Raw genomic sequence first — 22,023 nt, 5'->3', positions numbered from 1 at the left:
AGGGGATGGCGAACGGGAAGCAGGAGTACTCGTCAATCACGTTGAGGAAGTACGTGTTGCGGTTGGTAGAGGGGAGGGGACCTTTGAAGTCCTTGCTGAGGCTTTCAAAGGGACGGGAAGCCTTTATCAGATGCGCTTTCTCTGGACGGTAGAAGTGCGGCTTGCACTCCGTGCAGATGTGGAAGTTCCTAGTGACTGTTCTGACCTCCTCGATGGAGTAGGGCAGGTTGCGGGTCTTTACGAAATGGAAGAAACGAGTGACCCCGGGGTGGCAGAGGTCCTCGTGAAGGGCTCGGAGGCGGTCCACTTGTGCTTTGTCACATGTGCCATGGGACAGGGCATCAGCAGGCTCGTTTAGCTTCCTGGGACAATACAGGATCTCGTAGTTATAGGTGGATAATTCGATCGTCCACCGTATCGTTCTTTATCTTGCCCGGCTGTGCATTGTCGAACATGAAAGCTACCGACCGTTGGTGCGTGAGGAGGGTAAACCTTCTGCCAGCCAGGTAATGCCTCCAATGTCGCACAGCATCTACTATGGCCTGTGCTTCCTTCTCGACCAAGGAGTGGCGGATTTCGGAAGCATGGAGGGTACGCGAGAAGAAGGCCACGGGTCTGCCAGCTTGGTTGAGGGTGGCCGCCAGAGCCACGTCAGATGCGTCGCTCTCGACTTGGAAGGGGAGGGACTCGTCGATGGCACGCATCGTGGCCTTTGCGATATCCGCTTTGATGCGGCTGAAGGCCTGGCGGGCTTCCGTCGACAGGGGGAAAGTAGTTGTTTGGATAAGAGGACGGGCTTTGTCGGCGTAGTTGGGGACCCACTGGGCGTAGTAAGAGAAGAACCCGAGGCAGCGCTTCAGGGCCTTGGAGCAGTGAGGGAGGGGGAACTCCATAAGGGGGCGCATGCGTTCCGGGTCGGGGCCTATCACTCCATTTCGCACTACGTAGCCGAGGATGGCTAGACGGTCGGTGCCAAACACGTATTTATCCTTGTTGTACGTTAGGTTCAGGAGTTTTGCAGTCTGGAGGAATTTGCGGAGGTTGGTGTCGTGGTCCTGCTGGTCGTGGCCGAAGATGGTGACATTATTGAGATACGGGAATGTTGCCCATAAACCGTATTGGTCGACCATTCGGTCCATCTCTCGCTGAAAGACTGAGACCCCGTTTGTGACACCGAAGGGAACCCTTAAGAAGTGGTAGAATCGCCCATCCGCCTCGAACGCAGTATACCTGCGATCACTCGCGCGGATGGGGAGCTGGTGGTAGGCGGACTTTAGGTCTACCGTGGAGAAGACCTTGTACTGCGCGATCCTGTTGACCAGGTCGGATATACGGGGTAGGGGGTACGCATTCAGTTGCGTAAACCTGTTGATGGTCTGGCTGTAATCGATGACCATCCTGTTCTTGTCCCCGGTCTTTACCACCACAACTTGAGCTCTCCAGGGGCTGTTGCTGGCTTCGATGACCCCTTCCCTCAGAAGCCGCTGGACCTCGGTCCTGATGAACGTCAGGTCCTGGGCACTGTACCGTCTACTGCTGGAGTGACGGGGTGGCAATCCGGGGTGAGGTTTGCTAATAGGGAGGGGGGGTCGACCTTGAGGGTCGCGAGGCTGCAGACAGTGAGAGGGGGTATAGGGCCGCCGAATTTAAACGTTAGACTCTGAAGATTACACTGAAAATCCAACCCTAGGAGTGTGGCCACGAGAGGTAGGGGAGGACGTAGAGCCTGTAATTCTTGAACTCGCTTCCCTGGACCGTGAGGTTCGCTACACAATACCCTTTTATTTCAACTGAATGGGAGCCAGAGGCCGGAGAGATTTTTTGATTGACGGGGTGGACAGGAAGAGAACAGCGCCTTACTGTCTCAGGATGTATAAAGCTCTCCGTGCTCCCAGAGTCGAGCAGACAGGACGTCTCGTGCCCGTTGATCAATACCATTGTCGTTGCTGTGGAAAGAGTGCAGGGTCGAGACTGGTCCAGGGTCACCGGTGCCAGCTGTGGCAGGAGTTCAGAGTCATCATCGGGCGGTGTGTGGTCACCCGCTCTGAGGTCCTTGGAGCCGGTCCAAGATGGCGGCGCCTATTGGTCACACATGGCTGAGGAGGGACAAAATGGCGGCGCCCATCCCCCCGCACGTGGCGTCGGCGGAGCAAGATGGCGGCGCCCGGAGGTCCCACGTGGCGCTGAGGGAGGAAGATGGCGATATTCATGGGCGGCATGGTACCCGTGGAGAGGGTTGGAGCCGCGATCCGCACTCGCCGCCCGGGACCGCAGCGACCGCCCGGGCCGGGCAGACCGCCATGAAATGGCCCTTTTTGCCGCACCCCTTACACGTTGCCGAACGGGCTGGGCAGCGCTGTCGGGGGTGTTTCGCTTGCCCGCAGAAACAACAACGGGGCCCAGCGGGGTTGCTGGGGCGTCTCGCAGCGCAGGCCTCAGGCGATTCAGAGTCCACTGAGGGGGAATTCCACACTGCCCAGGGGGCCGGCGCGCGGTCGGGGGCGTAGGCACGGGCGTTTCGGGAGGCCACATCCAGCGAGTCGGCGAGGCCTGTGCCTCCTTGAGGCCCAGAGTTTCTTTCACGAGCAGTCTCTGGTGGATTAGTGGGGACTGCATTCCCGCAACAAAATGTCCCGGATCAATAGTTCAGTATGTTCGTTAGCCCAAACCTGTGGGCAGCTGCAGTTTCTCCGTAGCACGAGGAACGCACGATAGAACTTGTCTAGTGACTCACCAGGGCTCTGCCGCCTCGTTGCCTGCAGGTGCCGGGCGTAGGCTTGGTTTACTGGGTGGATATAATGTCCTTTGTGTAGTTCCATTGCGGAATCGTAGTCAGTAGCGTCCTTTTTTAAAAAAAATTAATTTTTATTCAAATTTTCACATTTTCACAAAATTGAAAACAATAACCGAAAATTCTAAGAACAAAAAAAAACAGAACTCCCTCCCCCCCCCCGCCCCACTGCCGTAAATACAAAAGAGAAGCAATAAATTAACGCCCGGTCAGTAGCGTCCTTGATGAGCCTATAGATGTCCAGGCCCACTCTCGAGTGCAAGATCTGCAGTTTCTGCTCCCTCGTAGGTGTGCTTTCTGCCGTGCCGAGGTAGCCGTTAAAACATGCTAACCAGTGCTTAAAGGTTGCTGCTGCGTTAGTCGCATGGGGGCTAAGTTGTCGACACTCCGGCTTGATGCGGACCTCCATCCGTTAAAATCTTGTCTATTAAATTGATGCACTATTAATTGACCACAGAAGCGAGGTTGTAGTCCGAACTGAAGGCTTTAATACACAAGATGTTTCCCCAGCAGCTCAGGTACAGAAAGGAAGCTGTGGGGAATACACGGGCTCTTATACCCCGCCTTACAGGGCGGAGCTACCTTACAGTTCTAACCAATGGGTGACTAGTGTTACATACCAATGAGCAGCGAGCCGTCTCCACTAATGGTGTCTCGGCATTGCTAGGTACCGGAGTACCAGTAGTCATACTACCACAGCGTTATAAACCCCCCGATGTCTCCCAGGAGTTGTGTGGGAAGCTGACGGAGGTGGCGGGAAGGGTTCCATTAACTTGTTCTGCAGTCATGGCCTCAGCCCCTCGTACTCAGGAAGGCAGGAGGCTGTTGGGGGGGGTGGCACTCTGCACACACCCCACCCCCCAACCCTCAGATGTTACCAATGATGGGTGTGTCCAGAAACAGGGGTCATAGCCTGAGGATTCTGGGTAAACCATTTCGGACAGAGATGAGGAGACACTTCTTCACCCAAAGAGTGGTGAGCCTGTGGAATTCATTACCACAGGAAGTAGTTGATGCTGAAACATTGAATATATTCAAGAGGTGGCTAGATATAGCACTTGGGGAGAATGGGATCAAAGGCCATGGGGAGAAAGCAGGATTAGGCTATTGAGTTGGATGATCAGCCATGATTGTGATGAATGGCGGAGCAGGCTCGCAGGGCGAAAAGGCCTCCTCCTGCTCCTATCATCTATGTATCTATGGGATTTAGGAATTCTTGCAAAAAGGCCACTTAACCTTCCTTGAATTAGAAAGAATTAAACAGCTAGCATTTGACTGGTGTGTGTGAATACTCACAATTGGCCACATGAATGAGGGATTAAGAGAAGTAATCCTGTTGGGTGAGCACAAAATAATTCCCTCTTGCAGAACTTTAAAAGTCATGTGGCTGGACAAAGAGATTCCGAAGCGAGAGGATCAGCTATTGTAGCTGCTGGACAACAAAACTCATTCACAACCTTCCAACTCAGAGTGACCTTGGGTTTAGTAATTCCCTAGTAATATCATTAAATATGAATTCTGGGTTCAGATAAAAATTTCTGAAATCGCATTTTACTCATAAGGACACAAACGTAAGACCATAGGAACCAGGAGCAGGAGTCAGCATTTCAACCCCTCGGCCCTGCTCCGCCATTCAATACTTTTTAAAATTCACTCTTTGGATGTGGGCGTCGCTGGGCTGGGCCAGCATTTGTTACCCATCCCTAATTGCCCTTGAACTGAGGGGCGAAGGATTGTTGTGTGTATCTGGAGTCACATTTCGGCCAGACCGGTAAGGACGGCTGATTCCCTTTCCTGAAGGACCTTAGTGAACTAGATGGGTTTTTACGACAATCGGCAATGGTTTCATGGTCATCATTCTACTTTTCATTCCAGATTTTTTTATTGAATTGAAATTTCACCATCTGCCAAGGTGGGATTTGAACTAGGATCCCGCACCTCTGGATTACTGGTCTAATGACAACACTACTGTACCATCGCCTCCCTAACAATCTTGGCTGATCTCGTCCAGGCCTGATCTCCCACCATCCTGCCCATTCCAATAATACTTCATCCCACCACTAATTAAAAACCTGGTTATCTCCTCCTCAAATTTCTTTAGTGTTCCGGCATCCACTGCTCCTTAATGTCAAAAAAAATCAACAAAGTTTATCATCTAGTTGTTTTTATTATAATCAAAGCAGCTCGCACAATTTATGAAGACGTTACAAAGCTTTTCAGATTGTCATAAAGTATAAAACACTGCAATATGGGAAAGTAACTTCTAAAAGCAAGGTGAAAATATTCTGGTCATTCGTGTAGGTATTAGTCAACCTTCTGGCCGGTCTTCGAGTGCAGCTCTGATCCCATTGGTGTTCTCTGGCTGATGTTTCCACAGAAACGATCATTTGCTGGCCTGCAGAACTGAATAACAAATTAATTTAAACAATCGGAATGAGGAAAACGGATGGATTCACTTTTTTCTGTAAGTCAAATACTTCAAGCAATACTAGTGATAAAATAGGTGAGAGTGTGGATGGAGATATTCTGATGTAAGTGCTGAGGTTTGTTTGCCATAACCTCGCACTGTGATCTCGCTCCAATTTCCTGGGTTCAGGGAAGCTCTCTATTTTACATCTGGTGCCCACAGCTCTGGGGCACATCATGGGTTCCAGATTATACAATGCAATGCTGTGCCTGGTCCAGGGGCACTGTTTTTAAAAAATAAATTTAGAGTACCCAATTCATTTTTTCCAATTAAGGGGCAATTTAGTGTGGCCAATTCACCTACCCTGCACATCTTTGGGTTGTGGGGGCGAAACCCACGCAAACACGGGGAGAATGTGCAAACTCCACACGGACAGTGGCCCAGAGCCGGGATCGAACCTGGGACTCAATGCGCCACCGTGCTGCCCTCAGGGGCACTGTTGATCCTCCTTTACCCATGTTCAAGGCCGCCTTTGTACACAGGCATGCATTATAAATAAATAATTTAATTAAACAGTGCTCTGCCTTGACTGCCGACTTAAATTTTCCCCACCTTGCGCTCCCGCGTAAAAATGAAATCTCCTGATGAACTAACATTTTTATCCTTTCTGTTAACGAGTTTAAAATTCACCCCAAAGGTCATTGTTACCACACTCGAATGGCTCCCTTGTTAAAATTTCACAGGGAGAACTTATTTTCTTGTGGATTATGCGTTGCTTTTCTTGGCAACTTTCAAAGTGCCTGAGCTTTTAGGCTGAAGTAAAATATCTGTAAATATTAGAGCAAATAGATTTCATATTTTATACCTGGCCCTTTTGCAAAATGTGCGTAGCATGTGACTGAAGCGGAGCAAACAGCCATAGCCGCAAAGAGCAGCCAACGGAATATAGTCCATATCTTCAGCAGAACCTCTCTGATTAAACAAGGAATTATAATTAATACAGTACAAAATAATTTAACTCACAGTTCATGCAATATGACCATCAATAAGGTCAAAACAATTCTGCAAAATTATAATGAACGGAGTGACAGTTTGTACGAGCTATGGGGTGATTTTCAAAGTGTAGTCATGCCTAGGAGTTTTGGGCTTTGTACACACAGGGAAAATATCTCTAACAGGAATTGCGCAGAGACGAGCTGTGTTCTGGTGAGACTGCATCTCTCTGTTGAGGATGCATTACAGCAGTGTTCTAAGGCTTCTCCAGTAACACCTTCCAAACCTGTGACCATCACCAGTTGGAAAGACAAGGCCAACAGGTAAAGCAGCACCACCTCAACTTCACCTTCTTAACTACCACACTAACTTGACCTGTAAGTGGATCATGATTCCTTCACCTTTTCTGCGTCAAAACCCTCTGCACCGTACAACACCGGTGGGTGTATCGAAATCACATAGACAGCAGGGGTTCAAGGTGGTGGCTTACCAACATTTTATCAAGGGCAACTAGGGATGGGCAATGAATGAGGGTTTGTCAGCAGCATCGACATCCCGTGAATGAATAAACGCTGGGCTGGGGTGTCGGATGTTCCGTAAGGGAAGGAATCAGCAGAAAGTGTTAATGTCACTCTCTCATATTATCGCACCGAATGGTTACTGCCAAGGTCTGAAAAACGTCGCCCCCTGGCTTCGATATGTGTGTATTAAATGGGAAGACAATCAATGGCAGAATTATGAGGAAATATATGGCACCAAGATGGCGGTTGCGTGGATTATAGTAATTTAATAACATCACGTTGCTCATCATGACCTGTGAGGAAAGCAGGATTATCTAACAACCGTGGCTTCAATGAGGGTGGCACAAAACTGATATTTAGAAGTTGCAATTTAAAATCTTACCTTGAGGTATCGTTGGAACCATTTGGTCTTCCTATTGTCAGAAATAAACATGAATGAATAATTTGATGAATAACTGCCAACCACCACAATTATTATCTTCAACGTACTGTATTTATGGAAAGTGAACCTGGGTATTGTGAGCAGCGAAATGGTGGGAGTGGGTGGCCAGAAGGGTGGGAAAATGTTACATTTTTCCTGGACACTTGCTGATTACGTTTTCTTAAGCCAATTAGTCAAACACAGGATGAATGAACAATGATTTTTGAGAGGACGTCTTTGTCCTTGACTGACACGAAAGCTGAGGAAAAGGTAGATTCTGAGGGGCCTTCACAATGAGCTTATAGTGTTGGAAGGACAATAATCTGTGAGGTATTGCACAAACTTTCAACATATTTTTAATATCAACATTTTCTTGTAGTATTAGTGAAAGTTTTGGACACTATACCCAGAGAGCTGATAGAAGCTGGAACTTGTTAAATGTGGAACTAGGGACAGTACCTCCAATCCAGTCATGGCTTTCAGATCTTGCTGGGGTGCAGGGTGGGCAGTCCAGGCCACGGGTGGTTCATGTGAGGCCGGGTCAGCTGGTGTAAGGATCATATGGAGCGGCGGATAGAGTGGATGGTGAAGCCGGTATCTAGTCTGGAGCCACATCGTGCCAACGTGGCTCCTAGCCGAGTTGTCCAGTGCGTTTTTAAAAATTTCAATCAGTTAAAATTGGTGCCTTGAGCATCCTAAAAATGTCTGGTTTGCGGACGGACACTGTTGTTTTTTTGGTCAGCGGATCTGAGACGTTCTACCTGTACCACAAGGTGTAATTGTGACAAATTTCATAGATGCCCTTCGGGGGAAATTGAGCTAAACTTAGCGAGGGGGAAAGTAAGAGAAGGATGTGCTGAAAGGTTGAGATGAAGTAGGGTGGCCGCAATGTGTAAATAAAGAACTAAGCATTGACCAATTGTTATTGTTTTGTGAGTTTTATTCATCACTGATTGAATGATAATAATTTTATATTGAACCTTACCTTCAGCAGTTGTCAGATGTTTTACCTGGATGATCTTTATGTTCTTTACTGTCACTGCTCCACACCAGTACTCTCCTTCATCGGCTTTATTAATGTTGCCCAGGGTAACAGCAAAATTATGAGAATTATTAATAGTGATTGAAACACTCCCATTTTGCAGATTGGTTACAGCCCCATCAGAGCTGGCAATAATGGTGCATTTATTTATAGAGGTTACTTTACACAGGAATTTCTTATAGAATTTCTCCTCCTCCGTGTACAGACATGGTACAGTGGCGACATTTCCCACAACACCACTGATCTCTGATACAATTGGCTCCCATGTACCTGTTGATAAATGAGAAACACAATCAATAAAAGTTCAAAATGCTGAAAAACTGAGCATCTTTTCATTGCTCAAAATATAATAAACCAGCCAAATGTTGAAAATGTCAGAAATATTTTCTGTTTTTAATGTACGGACTGGATTGTAGTGTAAAATGCACTGCGATCATTGAAGGCTCCTGCGTTCAATTCCTGCTCGTTCTAAACCTTTAATTTAATATTTCAGAGGTGTGTGGGTCTACGTTTAGTGAACCATTTCTATTTCTGTAGCTGCAGTGAAATTGCTCAGAACGTTCGGGTGAATTTTCAAAGTGGATGAAGGGACCCCCAACTCCAGGCCTGTTGGACACAAACTGAGCATCGCTTTGGATAAACACTAAAAATATACAAACAATGTGAGTTTGTTACTTGTAGGTCAAATGGAGTTTCAGTTTTCATCGCCAGAACCATTGGGTCTGAGATTAGCTGCTGAACTGCTTTTATACTAAAGAAAATGGTCAGATGTTCCTTCTGCGCTGTAAATTCTATGATTCAATGACATCGTGTTCTAATTTGGGAAGGGTTTTTCATGCCGTCAGCAGTATTTTGCCAACTTTGATATCAGATGTGATGAAAGACATCAGGCGTTACTATTATTATTAATTAATAAGTGGGAAGTCAGCAGCACGGTAGCACAGTGGTTAGCACAGTGGCTTCATGACGCCAGGGTCCCAGGTTCGATTCCCGGCTTGGGTCACTGTCTGTGCAGAGTCTGCACGTTCTCCCCGTGTCTGCGTGCTCCGGGTGCTCCGCTTTCCTCCCACAAGTCCCGAAAGAGGGGCTGTTAGGGAATTTGGACATTCTGAATTCTCCCTCCATGTACCCGACCAGGCGCCGGAATTTGGCGACTAGGGGAATTTTCACTGTAACTTCATTGCAGTGTTAGCATAAGCCTACTTGTGACAATAATAAAGATTATTATTATTATATCCCATCAGCACTTAATCCATTTTAGTAATCTATTAATTGTCGACCTGGGAAGAAATTATGAGGGCTCAGGACAATAGGAGTGAGTCTCGGTGGCCTGGTTGTTCCCCCACCCCCATCTACCCAATCTCTTCTCTGCATCTCTGATGGTCACCCCCCCCCCCCCGTCCCCCGTCCCCCCTGTCCCCGACCCATTGACGTCCAGTACACTACGTGCAGTAGAGCTGGACACCTGGGTCATTTCTAGTTCCGGCCTTCCCTGCGACCTGCGTGCTCAGGGCTGGGAGGGTGGTGGGAAGAGACGGAGCAACAGAGAAGGCAGGGAGGGAATGAGTAGGGAAAAAAGGTGGAAAGATTGGCGGATAATGGGGGATGGAGAGTCAAAGAGGGGGGGGTGGAGGAGAGGGAGGCAGGAGGAGAAGGGGAGGGGGGGATATGAAGGAAGAAACCTGATGTAATCCAGGAGTGTGGGCGGGGGGGCGGGGGGGGGGGGGGGGGGGACAGTTGGCAGAAAATGACTCCAGAGGGGCAGATGGGGAAGACAAATGCTGCAATCTGGGATAGCGGGGGTGAGGTGGCGGGGGGGGGGGGGCGAGGGGATGTACTGTATTAGTTGTAGGTTATGAGGAAAAACATAAAAAACTAGCTCAAAAAGATATGTTAATATAGAAGCTGCTTCTTCTAAAGTTTGCTCAGATTTCGGCTGATTGAAGGAATAGAAATTCAGAAATATGGGCCATAATTCTCCTGTTTGAAAACTCCAGAATCTTTCCAGCGGGAAAACCATTGAATGGGATTTAGAATGTTTTATTCACAGGATTGGGCTTTACATAGTACCATAGAAATTACAGTGCAGGAGGAAGCCATTCAGCCCATCGGGGACAACGTGCAAACTCCGCACAGTCTGTCTCCTGAGGCCGGAAATGGACCCAGATCCCTGGAGCTGAGCCACCACTGTGCCAACGTGCCACCCATACTTTGGGCTTGAGAGGGGTGGGGCCTAATCTCTCTGACAGGTATTCGGCCCCCCCCCCCCCATTTCACAATATTGATGCAGCTCCCTCACGAATCGCTGGCAAGACCCCCACCTCCCCCCACCCAGGGCCACTGGCAAGGCCCCTCACCCCCACCCCATTGCTGACAAGGTTCCCACACCACTGGCACGCATCTTTAATATTGATTAATTTATTAATAAATTAATCCTTATTGTCACAAGTCGGCTTACATTAACACTGCAATCAAGTTACTGTGAAAATTCCCTAGTCACCACATTCTGGTGCCTGTTCGGGTACACAGAGGGAGAATTCGGAATTTTCCAATTCACCTAACAAGAAATGGCGTGAGACAGAAATGTTACGAGACAGGTGAAATGAAATGGGATGAAAACAAAATGGGTCGAGGTGGGGTAGAGCTAATCATCTGAAGTTGTTGAATTCGATGTTGAGACCAGAAGGCTGTAGCGTGCCTAACCGGAAGATGAGATGTTGTTCCTCCAGTTTGCGTTGAGCTTCACTGGAACATTGCAGCAGGCCAAGGACAGACATGTGGGCATGGGAGCAGGGTCTTGTGTTAAAATGGCCGCAACGGGAAGGTCAGGGTCCTGAATACGCACAGACCGAAGATACTCCGCAAAGCGATCACCCAGTCTGCGTTTAGTCTCTCCGATATAGAGGAGACCACATTGGGGCAGCGAATGCAGTAGACCAAATTGGAAGAGATGCAAGTGAAACGCTGCTTAACCTGGAATGAGTGTTTTGGGCCTGGGATGTTAAGCATGGAAGAGGTAAAGGGGCAGGTGTTACACCTCCTGCGATTGCATGGGAAGGTGCCATGGGTGATGGGAGAGGTTTTGGGTGGAGGAGTGGGCCAGATTATCTCGGAGCAAACGGTCTCTGCGGAATGCTGACAGAGGGAGTGAAGGGAAGACATGCTTGGTGGTGGCATCACGCTAGAGATGGCAAAAATGGCGGAGGATTATGCTTTTCATACCATTTCATTTCAACTATCTCTTACCATTTCTTTCTTTCTTGTCTTTCCTAATATATATTTAACTCCCCGCTCCATCTTATCCACCTTTCCTTACCCCTTCTCCCCTTTGCTTCCCCCTTCCCGCCCCCCCCCCCCCCCCCCCCCCCACATCTCCATCTGTCACAGTTTAGCCTCTGATGTTAGTTTTTCTGCTGTTTGGCCTTTCACACCTTTTGTTCTCTCTGGGGACTGCCATCTTTCCCCTTGCTTTCTGTGGCTATTAGCACCCAGTTTCCCTCGGTTTCTGTAGCTGTGGCTCATCTTTCATTCTCACTCCACAGTATACATATTTCCCACTTTCTCTGTCTTTTAGCTTTGACAAAGAGTCATCGGACTCGAAACGTTCGCTCTTTTCTCTCCCTACAGATGCTGCCAGACCTGCTGAGATTTTCCAGCATTTTCTCTTACGTTTCAGATTCCAGAATCCGCAGTAATTTGCTTTTATCCTATGTTTAGAGAGGTTAATGGAAATGGATAGAAATGGGAGGATGGGAGGTCTTTACTTGCACATAAGGAACTGTGATAATCCTTTCATAGCCTGAGCTCACACAGCAGCAGTGTTACTGCAGCCCAACCACATTATCAACGCTAGAATCAATCTTCTGAAACATTCTTACCTGTGAAAACCTTCAGCAATATAACATCTGAAATATTGAATGAGCCGTTATCTTCTAGTCCACAGCAGTATGCTCCTGTTTCTATCTCTTGAAGGTGTCGTATGGTTACTGATATCTTGCCATTTGTATCAGCAATCGATGTTCCTCGATAATCATTTCTGACTTTCTGCCCATCAATGCTCGATATATGATTGCACCGAGTTCCCGAAGTTGTCCTGCACCACCAGATTGCAGAGTTTCCTTTGTACCTTTCTCCCTGTAGACATCCCACTGTGATGGTTTCTCCCACTGCAGCTCTCATCACTATCGGCGCCGTCTGTGTCTGTGAAGCTGTTGGGTGAAACATGTTTTAAGAAAGCTGGAAATATCCCAACAATCAATTTTAGACAATCCTTTCACAAGGGGACACACACAAATCCTGAGTGGGACTGGTGTCAAGAACCTTAAAGGAGAGAAGGAGGCCATTCGGCCCGTCATGTCTGTGCCAGCTCTTAGAACATTTATTGTCCAATTTAATCCCACACCCCAGCTCCCCCCCGAAACCCTGCACATTGGTCCCCTTCAAATGTATGTCCATCAGCCTTTGGAAAGTTCCTCTGGAATCACATTCCATGATTATTCCAGTTGGTGTTTTCCAGATGATAACAGCCTAATGTGTGAAATAACGTCGCCTCATTTACCCACTGTTTTTTCTCCCAACTATTTTAACTCTATGATCTCTTGTTACCAATCCACCAGCCAGAGGAAATAATTACTCTCCACCTGCTGCATGAGACCCTTCCTCAATTTCAATACTTTTTTCCCTTTAATCTTTTCTGCTCTAAGGAGAATAATCCCAATGTCTCCAATCTGCCCACAAATCCAAACTGCCACATCCCTGGTATCATCCTGGTAAATCTGCCCTGTGCCCTCGCCAGGGGCTTGACCTCCTCCCTCAAGTGTGTTGCCCAGAGTTGAACACAGTACCTAACCAGTGAGTAGTGAAGGGTTAACATAACTCCTCACTTTGTATTTATTACTCCGATTTAAAATTCAAAAATCATCCTCACATTAACTTTATATTGCAATTATCAGCTTCTTTAAGCTTGGAGGAGTGATTCGGGATGGCACAGCCGCACAGTGGTTAGCACTGCTGCCTCACATCTCCAGGGGCTCGGGTTCAATTCCGGCCTCGGGTGACTGTCTCTGTGGAGTTTGCCACATTCTCCCCGTGTGTGCGTGGGTTTCCTCCGGGTGCTCCGGTTCCCTCCCACAGTCCAAAGATGTGCAGATTAGGTGGATTGGCCGTGCTAAATTGCCCCTTAGTGTCCAAAAGGTTAGGTGAGATACTGGGTTGTGGGGATAAGGTGGAGGCGTGGCCTTAAGTAGGGTGCTGTTTCCAAGAACCGGTGCAGAGTCAATGGGCCGAATGGCCTCCCTCTGCACTGTCGGGCTTCTGTGATTCAGCGGCCTTGTTGGGCCCAAAAAGGCCGTTGAATCCTGCGAGAGGCCCCTCGTGAGATTTGCGACGCTGGAAACAACGGAATCTCACGAGACGTCGCGATCTGGATCTCGCTCTCGCTGCGCTTGACCCAGATCGGTATATTTAAATGAGCCATTAGGCAATCGCCGGAGTCTCCCAGCACTTGGGATGTAACGGTCACTCCTGGGAGATCTTCGTCAGGACGCCATTTAGAGCTGGTTTCCACAAGCGTGGATCAGGCAAAACAGACCCGGGGTGGTGGGGTGGTGGGGGCGGGGGGCGGGGGGGGGGTGGCTGCTCCCAGCCATTAGAGACCCCTGGGTGGTTGGGGGCAGGGCAGGGAGATACCCTGCCATTAGAGACCCCGGGTGGTTGGGGGCAGGGCAAGGTGATACCCTGGAACTCCCTATGCCAGCCTGTCACCTTGACCCTCCCACCCTGGCACCTTGGCAATGCCATCTTGCCGCTGCCTGGGTGCCAGGCTGGCAGTACCAGTGTGTCCAGGTAGCAGATTGACACTGATGGCGATCAGGCCCAGTGGAGTCTTACCAGGTGGAGGAGGGGTGACAGGGTGTTCCCAATGACCTCCCCAAGGTTGGGGTCATAAGGGTGAAAAGGAGGGGGGGAGGGGGGGGAGGGCTGAAAGTGTGCAGGGGGTGGGGGGGCAGAAAGATCGGACCAGTATTTCAAAATGCGAGGTGCATTTCCTGCCGGTGAGTAGAAGCAGGAAATCGCTCAAAGTGCGGCCTCAGGGGGGAGTCACTCCCCTCGGCCAAAAGAACAGCAAAATGCCGTTCAATATTGGGGTGTTTTTCAGCTCTGCAGCCACCCAGAAACACCCTGCTAAACGCGTGCCAACCAGACATAAACATTGTCTGCTTGAATTGCCCTGAGGTTTCTCATCAACCATCTTGGGATGAAGCTCAAATCAGGGCCGGCCCAAGGTACCGGCAACTCGGGCAGTCGCCCGGGGCGCCATGTGCTCGGGGGCGCCAGAGACTCGGGTCCCGCGCATGCGCAGTTGGGCCGGTGCCAACCAGCGCATGTGCGGTGGCCGCCCTCCCCAAAGCGGCCCCCCCCCGGCCGCCCGGCCCCCCCCCCCAGGCCGCCCGGCCCTCCTCCCCCTCCCGCCGCCTGCCCCCCCCCCCTCCGGCCGCCCGGCCCCCCCCCCTCCGGCCGCCCCTCCGTCCGCCCCCCCCCCCCCGCCTCGGCCCCCCCCTCCCTCGGTCCCGTCCGCCCCCTCGGCCCCGCCCCCCTCGCCCCCCCCCCCCCCCCCCCCCACGTGTTTGCGTGGTTTTCATCCCCACAACTCAAAGATGTGCAGGCTAGGTGGATTGGCCTCGCTAAATTGCCCCTTAATTGGAAAAAAATGAAAAAGGAAGTTTAACTCTGCAATCCTGGACAGAATTGGACTTCCCAGTCTGTTGGGCGACAGGACTTACACTCTGCAAATTTATGTTACTGCATGTGTGTCCTGATTGTAGCTGCCTCATCTTAACCAATTGACTGCTGTTTCTACAATCCTTTGGTCAGATAGTTCTGTTCCTCCCGAAGAGCTCGAGCAAACCTCCCACCCAGGATATTGGTGCCCCCTCCAGTTTAGGTGCAATCCGTCCTTCATGTACTGGTCCCACCTTCCCCAGAAGATATCCCAATGATCCACATATCTGAAGCCTTCCCTCCTGCACCAGCCCTGTAGCCATGTGTTCAGCTGCACTCGTTCTCTGTTCCTTGCCTCACTTGCACGTGGCACCGGTAGCAATCCTGAGATCAGTACTCTGCTTGTCCTGCTCTTTAGCTTCCAACCTAACTCCCTTTTTAGATCCTCATCCCAGTCTTAGCTGTGTTGTTGGTGCATATGTGTACTACGACTTCTGGTTGCTCCCCCTCCCCCTTCAGAATCCTGCAGACTCAATCCGAGACATCCCTGACCCTGGCACCCGGGAGGCAGCATACCTTCCGGGAGTCTCGTTCGCGACCACAGAATCTCCTACCCGTTTCCCTAACCATTGAGGCTCCTATCATTATTGCTTTTGTATTCTTCCCCTTCCCTTCTAGGCCACAGACCCAGGCTCAGTGCCGGAGACCTGGCTGCTAGGGCCTCCCCCCGGTAGGTCCCCAACAGCATCCAAAACGGTACACTTGTTTTGAAGGGGAACGGCCACGAAGGATCCCTGCACTGTCTGCCTGTTCCTTTTCCTTCCCCTGACTGTAACCCAGCTACTCTTGTCCTGCACCTTGGGTGTGGCTACCTCCCTGTAACTCTTCTCTATCACCCCCTCTGCCTCCCGGATGATCCAAAGTTCATCCAGCTCTAGCTCCAGTTCCCTAACGCGGTCTCTGAGGAGCTGGAGTTGGGTGTACATCCGGCTGGTGTAATCACCATCCACATCCTACAGGAGGCGCTGGTAACTGCCCTAGCTTCCATCCCCTCTGATTTGAATTCCCAAAGAGTTTTAAAAGGAAAAAAAAGATTAAACACCCGTTAGGCCCTTAAAATATATATATATATACTGCTAAATATATATATATACTGCTAAATATGTATATATATACTGCTAAATATATATATATACTGCTAAATATATATATATATATATTGCTAAATATATATATATATATACTGCTAAATATATATATATATACTGCTAAATATATATATATATACTGCTAAATATATATATATATACTGCTAAATATATAAATATATATATACTGCTAAATATATATATATATATATATATATTGCTAAAAATGGGCGGCCTGCCCGACAGCTGCCCGACACCGAACCAGGCTCCGGAAACAACAACAGCAAACCCAGCTCTGCCGACCCTGCAAGTTCCTCCTTACTAACATCTGGGGGCTTGTGCTAATGTTGGGAGAGCTATTTCACAGCCTAGCTAAACAACAGCCTAATATAGTCATACTCACAGAATCATATCTTACAGCCCATGTCACAGACTGCACAATTACCATTTCTGGGAATGTCCTGTCTATTCGGCAGGACAGACCCAGCAGAGGTGGTGGTACAGTGGTATGCAGTCGGGAGGGAGTTGCCCTGGGAGTCCTCAACATCGACTCTGGACCCCGTGACGTCCCCATGGCTTATTCACCACTTGTCTGGGGTGAGCGCAGCTCCAACAACACTCAATAAGCTCAACATCATCCAGGACAAAGCAGCCCCGCTTGATTGCTCCCCCTTCCACAAACATTCAAACCCTCGACCACCACGAACAGTGGCAGCCATGTGTACCATCTACAAGATGCACCTCAGTAACTCACCAAGGTTCCTTAGATCGCACCTTCCAAATCCACGACCACTACCATCCAGAAGGACAAGAGCAGCAGATACCTGGGAACCCTCCCACCTGGAGGTTCCCCTCCAAGTCACTCACCATCCTGACTAGGAAATAGATCGCTGTTCCTTCACTGTCGTTGGAACTCCCTCCCGAACAGGACAGTGGGTGTACCTACACCCAGACTGCAGCGGTTCAAGAAGGCAGCTCACCACCACTTTCTGAAGGGCAGCTAGGGATGGGCCATAAATGCTGGCATAACCAGCGGCACCCACATCCCCGAACTGAATTTAAAAAATAGAAACGTCGTGCCATTTTTCTCAGACATAAACATGAGCTGTTACTCCAAATATAGAATTGGAAAATCTTACTTGATATCAAAGTGAGGAACAGCAACGCAGTAATAATCATGCTCCCAATGGTTTCCACAGTTTTCAGTGTCTCTGTATCGGTCAGAAGATCTGCGATGAATCATTTACTTCCTCCTAGATCCAGCAATATCTGCCCAACACATACAGGATAAGAGAAGCTGACCAATCATACTGCTTCACAACATTATTTGTGTCGATGCCACTTGTTGCAATTTGAGGAAATGATCTCTTGTTGGCTGACCATTGCCAAATTCCGACATTAAGTAAAGATATTGGGCGGGATGCTCCGCCGGTGAGATGCTCCGTTTTGCTGGTAGCCTGGGGGTTTCCTGACAGCGTGGGCTGCCCCACAATGGGAAACCCGATTGACTGGCCAGCGTAATGGAACATCCCGCCGGCGTGATGGGGCAGAAATGCGGTTCAGCGGGATGGAGCATCCTGCTGTTTCTATGTGAAAATATCTTTTCAATTTCAATTTCTGGTTGTTTTGCTTCTTGCTGTAATGTGTATCAATATAATAAATTATCCTCTTGGTGCTTTATGCAGGAAATTAATCCAAATGCCTCCTACTTGGGTCATGAATAACAATTCAATTTGAGCTCTGGAATCCCACTGGTGTCTTCCACAGTGAAGACTGTCTTCCCTGATAGGCTCCTTCTCCAATCAACTCTGGCCAGCTCCTCCCTCATGTCTTTGTAGATACCCTTATTTAATTGTAATACCGTTACCTCTGATTCCAGCTACTCCCTCTCAAACTGCAGGGTAAATTCTATCATATTGTGGTCACTGCTCTTTAAGGGTTCCTTCACCATAAGTTCCCTCATCAAATTTGCCTCATTACACATCACCAAATCCAGAATTGTCTGTTCCCTAGTTGGCTTTGTCACAAGCTGCTTCAAATAACCATCTCTTAGACATTCCACAAATTCCTTTTCTTGGGATCCACTACACAACCTGATTTTCCCAGTCCACCTGTATATTGAAGTCCCCCAAGATTATTGTGATATTGCCTTTTTTACATGTCTTTTCTGTCTCCTGATTTGTATTCTGCCCCACACCCTGACTACTGCTTGGGGGCCTGTACATAACTCCCATCAGGGTCTTTTTTACCTTTGTGATTCCTCAACTCTACCCACAGAGATTCTACGCCTTCTGAGGCTATATCGCTCCCTGGCATCGATTTAACTTCATTCCATACTCACAATGCAACCGTAACCTTGTATATGTAGATCCCAGCCTTGATCTCCTTGCAGCTACATCTCTGTGACGCCTACAACATTGTGCTGGCCAATTTCAATGTGGTGTCTTGCCTTCCTGGCATCTCCTGCCACTCGGGATTGCACCACGGGTGGTCACCATTGGCAGGACCGGAATATCCCATCGTCAGGAATGGGTGGAATATTTAAGCCAAGGTTTCTAAATGTACCAAAAACAGAACTATCTAACCAAAGGGTTGTAGAAACAACAGTCAATTGGTTCAGGTGAAGCATGTACAATCAGGACACACATGCAGTGATATAAATTTGCAGAGTGTAATCCCTGTCCCCCAACAGCCTGTGAAGTCCAATTCTTCCGAGGATTGCAGAGTTAAATTGGGCACTTCACTAACCCCACAGCTCATCCGAAGCTACAAATCCAACTAGATTTGAGCTTCATCCCAAGAGGGTTGATGAGAAACCTCAGGGCAATTCAAGCAGACAATGTTTATGTCTGGTTGGCACGCGTTCAGCAGGGTGTTTCTGGGTGGCTGCAGAGCTGAAAAACACCCCAATATTGAACGGCACTTTGCTGTTCTTTTGGCCGAGGGGAGTGACTCCCCCCTGAGGCCGCACTTTGAGCGATTTCCTGCTTCTACTCACCGGCAGGAAATGCACCTCGCATTTTGAAATACTGGTCCGATCTTTCTGCCCCCCCCCTGCACACTTTCAGTCCTCCCGCCCTGTTTTTGACCCCTCTGACCCCAACTTTGAGGAGGTCATTGGGAACACCCTGTCACCCCTCCTCCACCTGTAAAGGCTCCACTGGGCCTGATCGCCATCAGTGTCAATCTGCTACCTGGACACGCTGGTACTGCCAGCCTGGCACCCAGGCAGCAGCAAGATGGCATTGCCAAGGTGCCAGGGTGGCAGGGCTAAGGTGCCAGGCTGCCATCGGGAGTCCCACGGTATCACCTTGCCCTGTGCCCGACCACCCAGGGGTCTCTAACGGCTGGGAGCAAGCCCCCCCGCCCCCCACCCCACCCTGAGTCTGTGATCCCTGATCCACGTTTGTGGAAACCAGCTCCAAATGGCATCCTGACGAAGATCTCCAAGGAGCGGCCGTTACATCCCGAGTGCTGGGAGAATCCAGCGAACACCGAATGGTTCATTTAAATATACCGATCTGGGTCACGCGCAGCGAGAGCGAGATCCAGATCGCGACGTCTTGTGAGATTCCGTTGGTTCTCGTGAGGCATTACAAGCGTCGCAAATCTCACGAGAGGCCTCTCACAGGATTCAACAAGGTTGTTGAATCACAGAATCCCTACAGTACAGAAGGAGGCCACTCGGCCCATTGAGTCTGCACCGGTTCTTGGAAACAGCACCCTACTTAAGGCCACGCCTCCACCCGATCCCCATAACCCAGTAACCTCACCTAACCGTTTGGACTCTAAGGGGCAATTTAGCACGGCCAATCCACCTAACCTGCACATCTTTGGACTGTGGGAGGAAACCGGAGCACCCGGAGGAAAGCCACGCAGACACGGGGAGGACATGCAGACTCCACACAGACCGCCACTCGAGGCCGGAATTGAAGCCGGGCCCCTGGAGGTGTGAGGCAGCAGTGCTAACCACTGTGTGACCGTGCCATCCCGAATCACTCCCCCAAGCTTAAAGAAGGAAGGCTGTTTACTGATAATTGCAATATAAAATTAATGTGAGGATGATAGAATAAGTGCACCAAATGTAAGCTCCCATTTCTCTTGCTTTACAAGGAAAGCAATGTTAAAAAAAAGTCCAAATTCTATTTTTTCCCCTCTGCAAGCAAGGTGTGTCATTCCCAACGAAGGCACTGATATCATTAAATATGTATTCTGGGTTCATATAAAAGTTTCTGAAATCATATTTGACTTATTAGGACACAAACATAAGACTATAGGAACCAAGAGCAAGGGTCGGCAATTCAACCCCTCCACCATTCACTACTTTTTCTTATTCGCTCTTTGGATGTGGGCGTCGCTGGGCTGGGCCATCATTTGTTACCCATCCCTAATTGCCCTTGAACTGAGGGGCGAAGCATTGTTGTGTGGGTCCGGAGTCACATGTAGGCCAGACCAGGTAAGGACGGCAGATTCCCTTCCCCGAAGGACCTTAGTGAACCAGATGGGTTTTTATGACAATCGGCAATGGCTTCATGGTCATCATTATACTTTTCATTCCAGATGAATTCAAATTTCACCATTTGCCGTGGTGGGAACCCAGGATCCCAGACCTCTGGGTCTCTGGATTACTAGTCTTGTGACAATACCACTATACCATCACCTCCCCTAAAAACCTGGGCTGATCTCGTCCAGGCCCCATCTCCACCATCCTGCCCATTGCCATAACCCTTCATTCCACCACTAATTAAAAACCTATCTATCTCCTCCTCAAATTTGGATCGTGTTCCGGCATCCACTGCCCCTTAATATCAAAAACATCAAGAAATGTTATCATCCAGTTGTTTTTATTATAATGAAAGCAGTTCACATAGTTTCTCAAGACTTTACAAAGATTTTCAGATTGTCATAAAGAATAAAAATACTGCAAAACGGTAAAGTAACTTATAAAAGCAAGGTGAAAATATTCTGGACATTCGTGTAGGTATTAGTCAACCTTCTAGCCGGTCTTCGAATGCAGCTCTCTCTGACCCCATTGATGTTCTCTGGCTGATGTTTCCACAGAACCCATCATTTGCTGGCCTGCAGAACTGAATAACAAATAAATTTAATCAATCGTAATGAAGAAAACAGAGGAATTGACCTTCTTTCTGTAAGTGAAATACTTCAAGCGATACATGGCGAAAAAATAGGTGAGAGTGTGGATGGAGACATCCTGATGTAAGTGCTGAGGTTTGTTTGCAATAACCTATTTTGCATCTGGTGCCCACAGCTCTGGGGCACATCATGGGTTCCAGGTTATACAATGCACCATACTGTGCCTGGTCCAGGGGCACTGTTGATGCTCCCTTACCCATGTTCAAGGCCACTATTGGACACAGGTATGCATTTTAAATAAAAATTTAATTAAACAGTGCTTTGCATTGAGTGTCTACACAACTTTTCCCATTTTGCACTCCCGCGTAAAAATGAAAATCTCCTGACGAACTGACATTTTTATCATTTCTGTCGACGAGCATAAAATTCAGCCCAAAAGTCATTGTTATCACACTCGAATGGCTCCCTCGTTACATTTTCACGAAGAGAACTTCATTTCTTGTGGATTATGTGTTGTTTTTCTTGGCTACTTTCCAAGTGCCTGAGTTTTTAGGCTGAAGTTAAATATCTGTAAATATTAGAGCAAAAAGATTTCATATTTTATACCTGGCCCTTTTGCAAAATGTTCATAGAATGTGACTGAAGCGGAGCAAACAGCCAGAGCCGCAAAGAGCAGCCAACGGAATATAGTCCATATCTTCAGCAGAACCTCTCTGATTAAACAAGGAAATATAATTAATACAGTACAAAATAAATTAACGCACAGTTTATGCAAAATGACCATCAGTAACATCCCAACAATTCTGGAAAATTATATTGAACACATTGACAGTTTGTACGAGCTATGGGGTGATTTTCAAAGTGTAATCATACCTAGGAGTTTTGG

At 48.5% G+C, this 22,023-nt stretch overlaps 3 protein-coding genes across 3 annotated transcripts in view; all 3 read right to left on the bottom strand.

The window, feature by feature from the left end:
- The window catches only part of LOC119978316 (polymeric immunoglobulin receptor-like), a 177,556-nt gene that overhangs the window by 45,954 nt on the left and 109,579 nt on the right, over positions 1-22,023 (bottom strand). The gene's annotated exons all lie outside the window — the stretch shown is intronic.
- On the bottom strand, positions 5,002-17,278 carry LOC119978320 (polymeric immunoglobulin receptor-like). Its single transcript, XM_038819863.1, has 6 exons — positions 17,183-17,278; positions 12,054-12,383; positions 8,119-8,445; positions 7,095-7,125; positions 6,064-6,170; positions 5,002-5,194 (listed from the first exon to the last, which is right to left on the bottom strand). Exons 1-6 carry the CDS (start codon positions 17,220-17,222, stop codon positions 5,175-5,177), a joined length of 855 nt encoding a protein of 284 aa, XP_038675791.1. The 5' UTR covers positions 17,223-17,278; the 3' UTR covers positions 5,002-5,174.
- The window catches only part of LOC119978317 (polymeric immunoglobulin receptor-like), a 32,795-nt gene continuing 31,642 nt past the window's right edge, over positions 20,871-22,023 (bottom strand). Inside the window, exons 5-6 of the mRNA XM_038819856.1 lie at positions 21,744-21,850; positions 20,871-21,130 (exon numbers count right to left, since the gene is read on the bottom strand). Of these exons, the coding sequence (XP_038675784.1) occupies positions 21,111-21,130; positions 21,744-21,850 (127 nt within the window). The 3' untranslated portion in view covers positions 20,871-21,110. The remainder of the gene's footprint in view (positions 21,131-21,743; positions 21,851-22,023) is intronic.

Source organism: Scyliorhinus canicula, chromosome 15 (assembly GCF_902713615.1).
Source record: "Scyliorhinus canicula chromosome 15, sScyCan1.1, whole genome shotgun sequence".
Classification (NCBI taxonomy): domain Eukaryota; kingdom Metazoa; phylum Chordata; class Chondrichthyes; order Carcharhiniformes; family Scyliorhinidae; genus Scyliorhinus; species Scyliorhinus canicula.
Note: the sequence above shows the minus strand (reverse complement) of the source record. Positions and strands in the feature narration are given on the sequence as shown.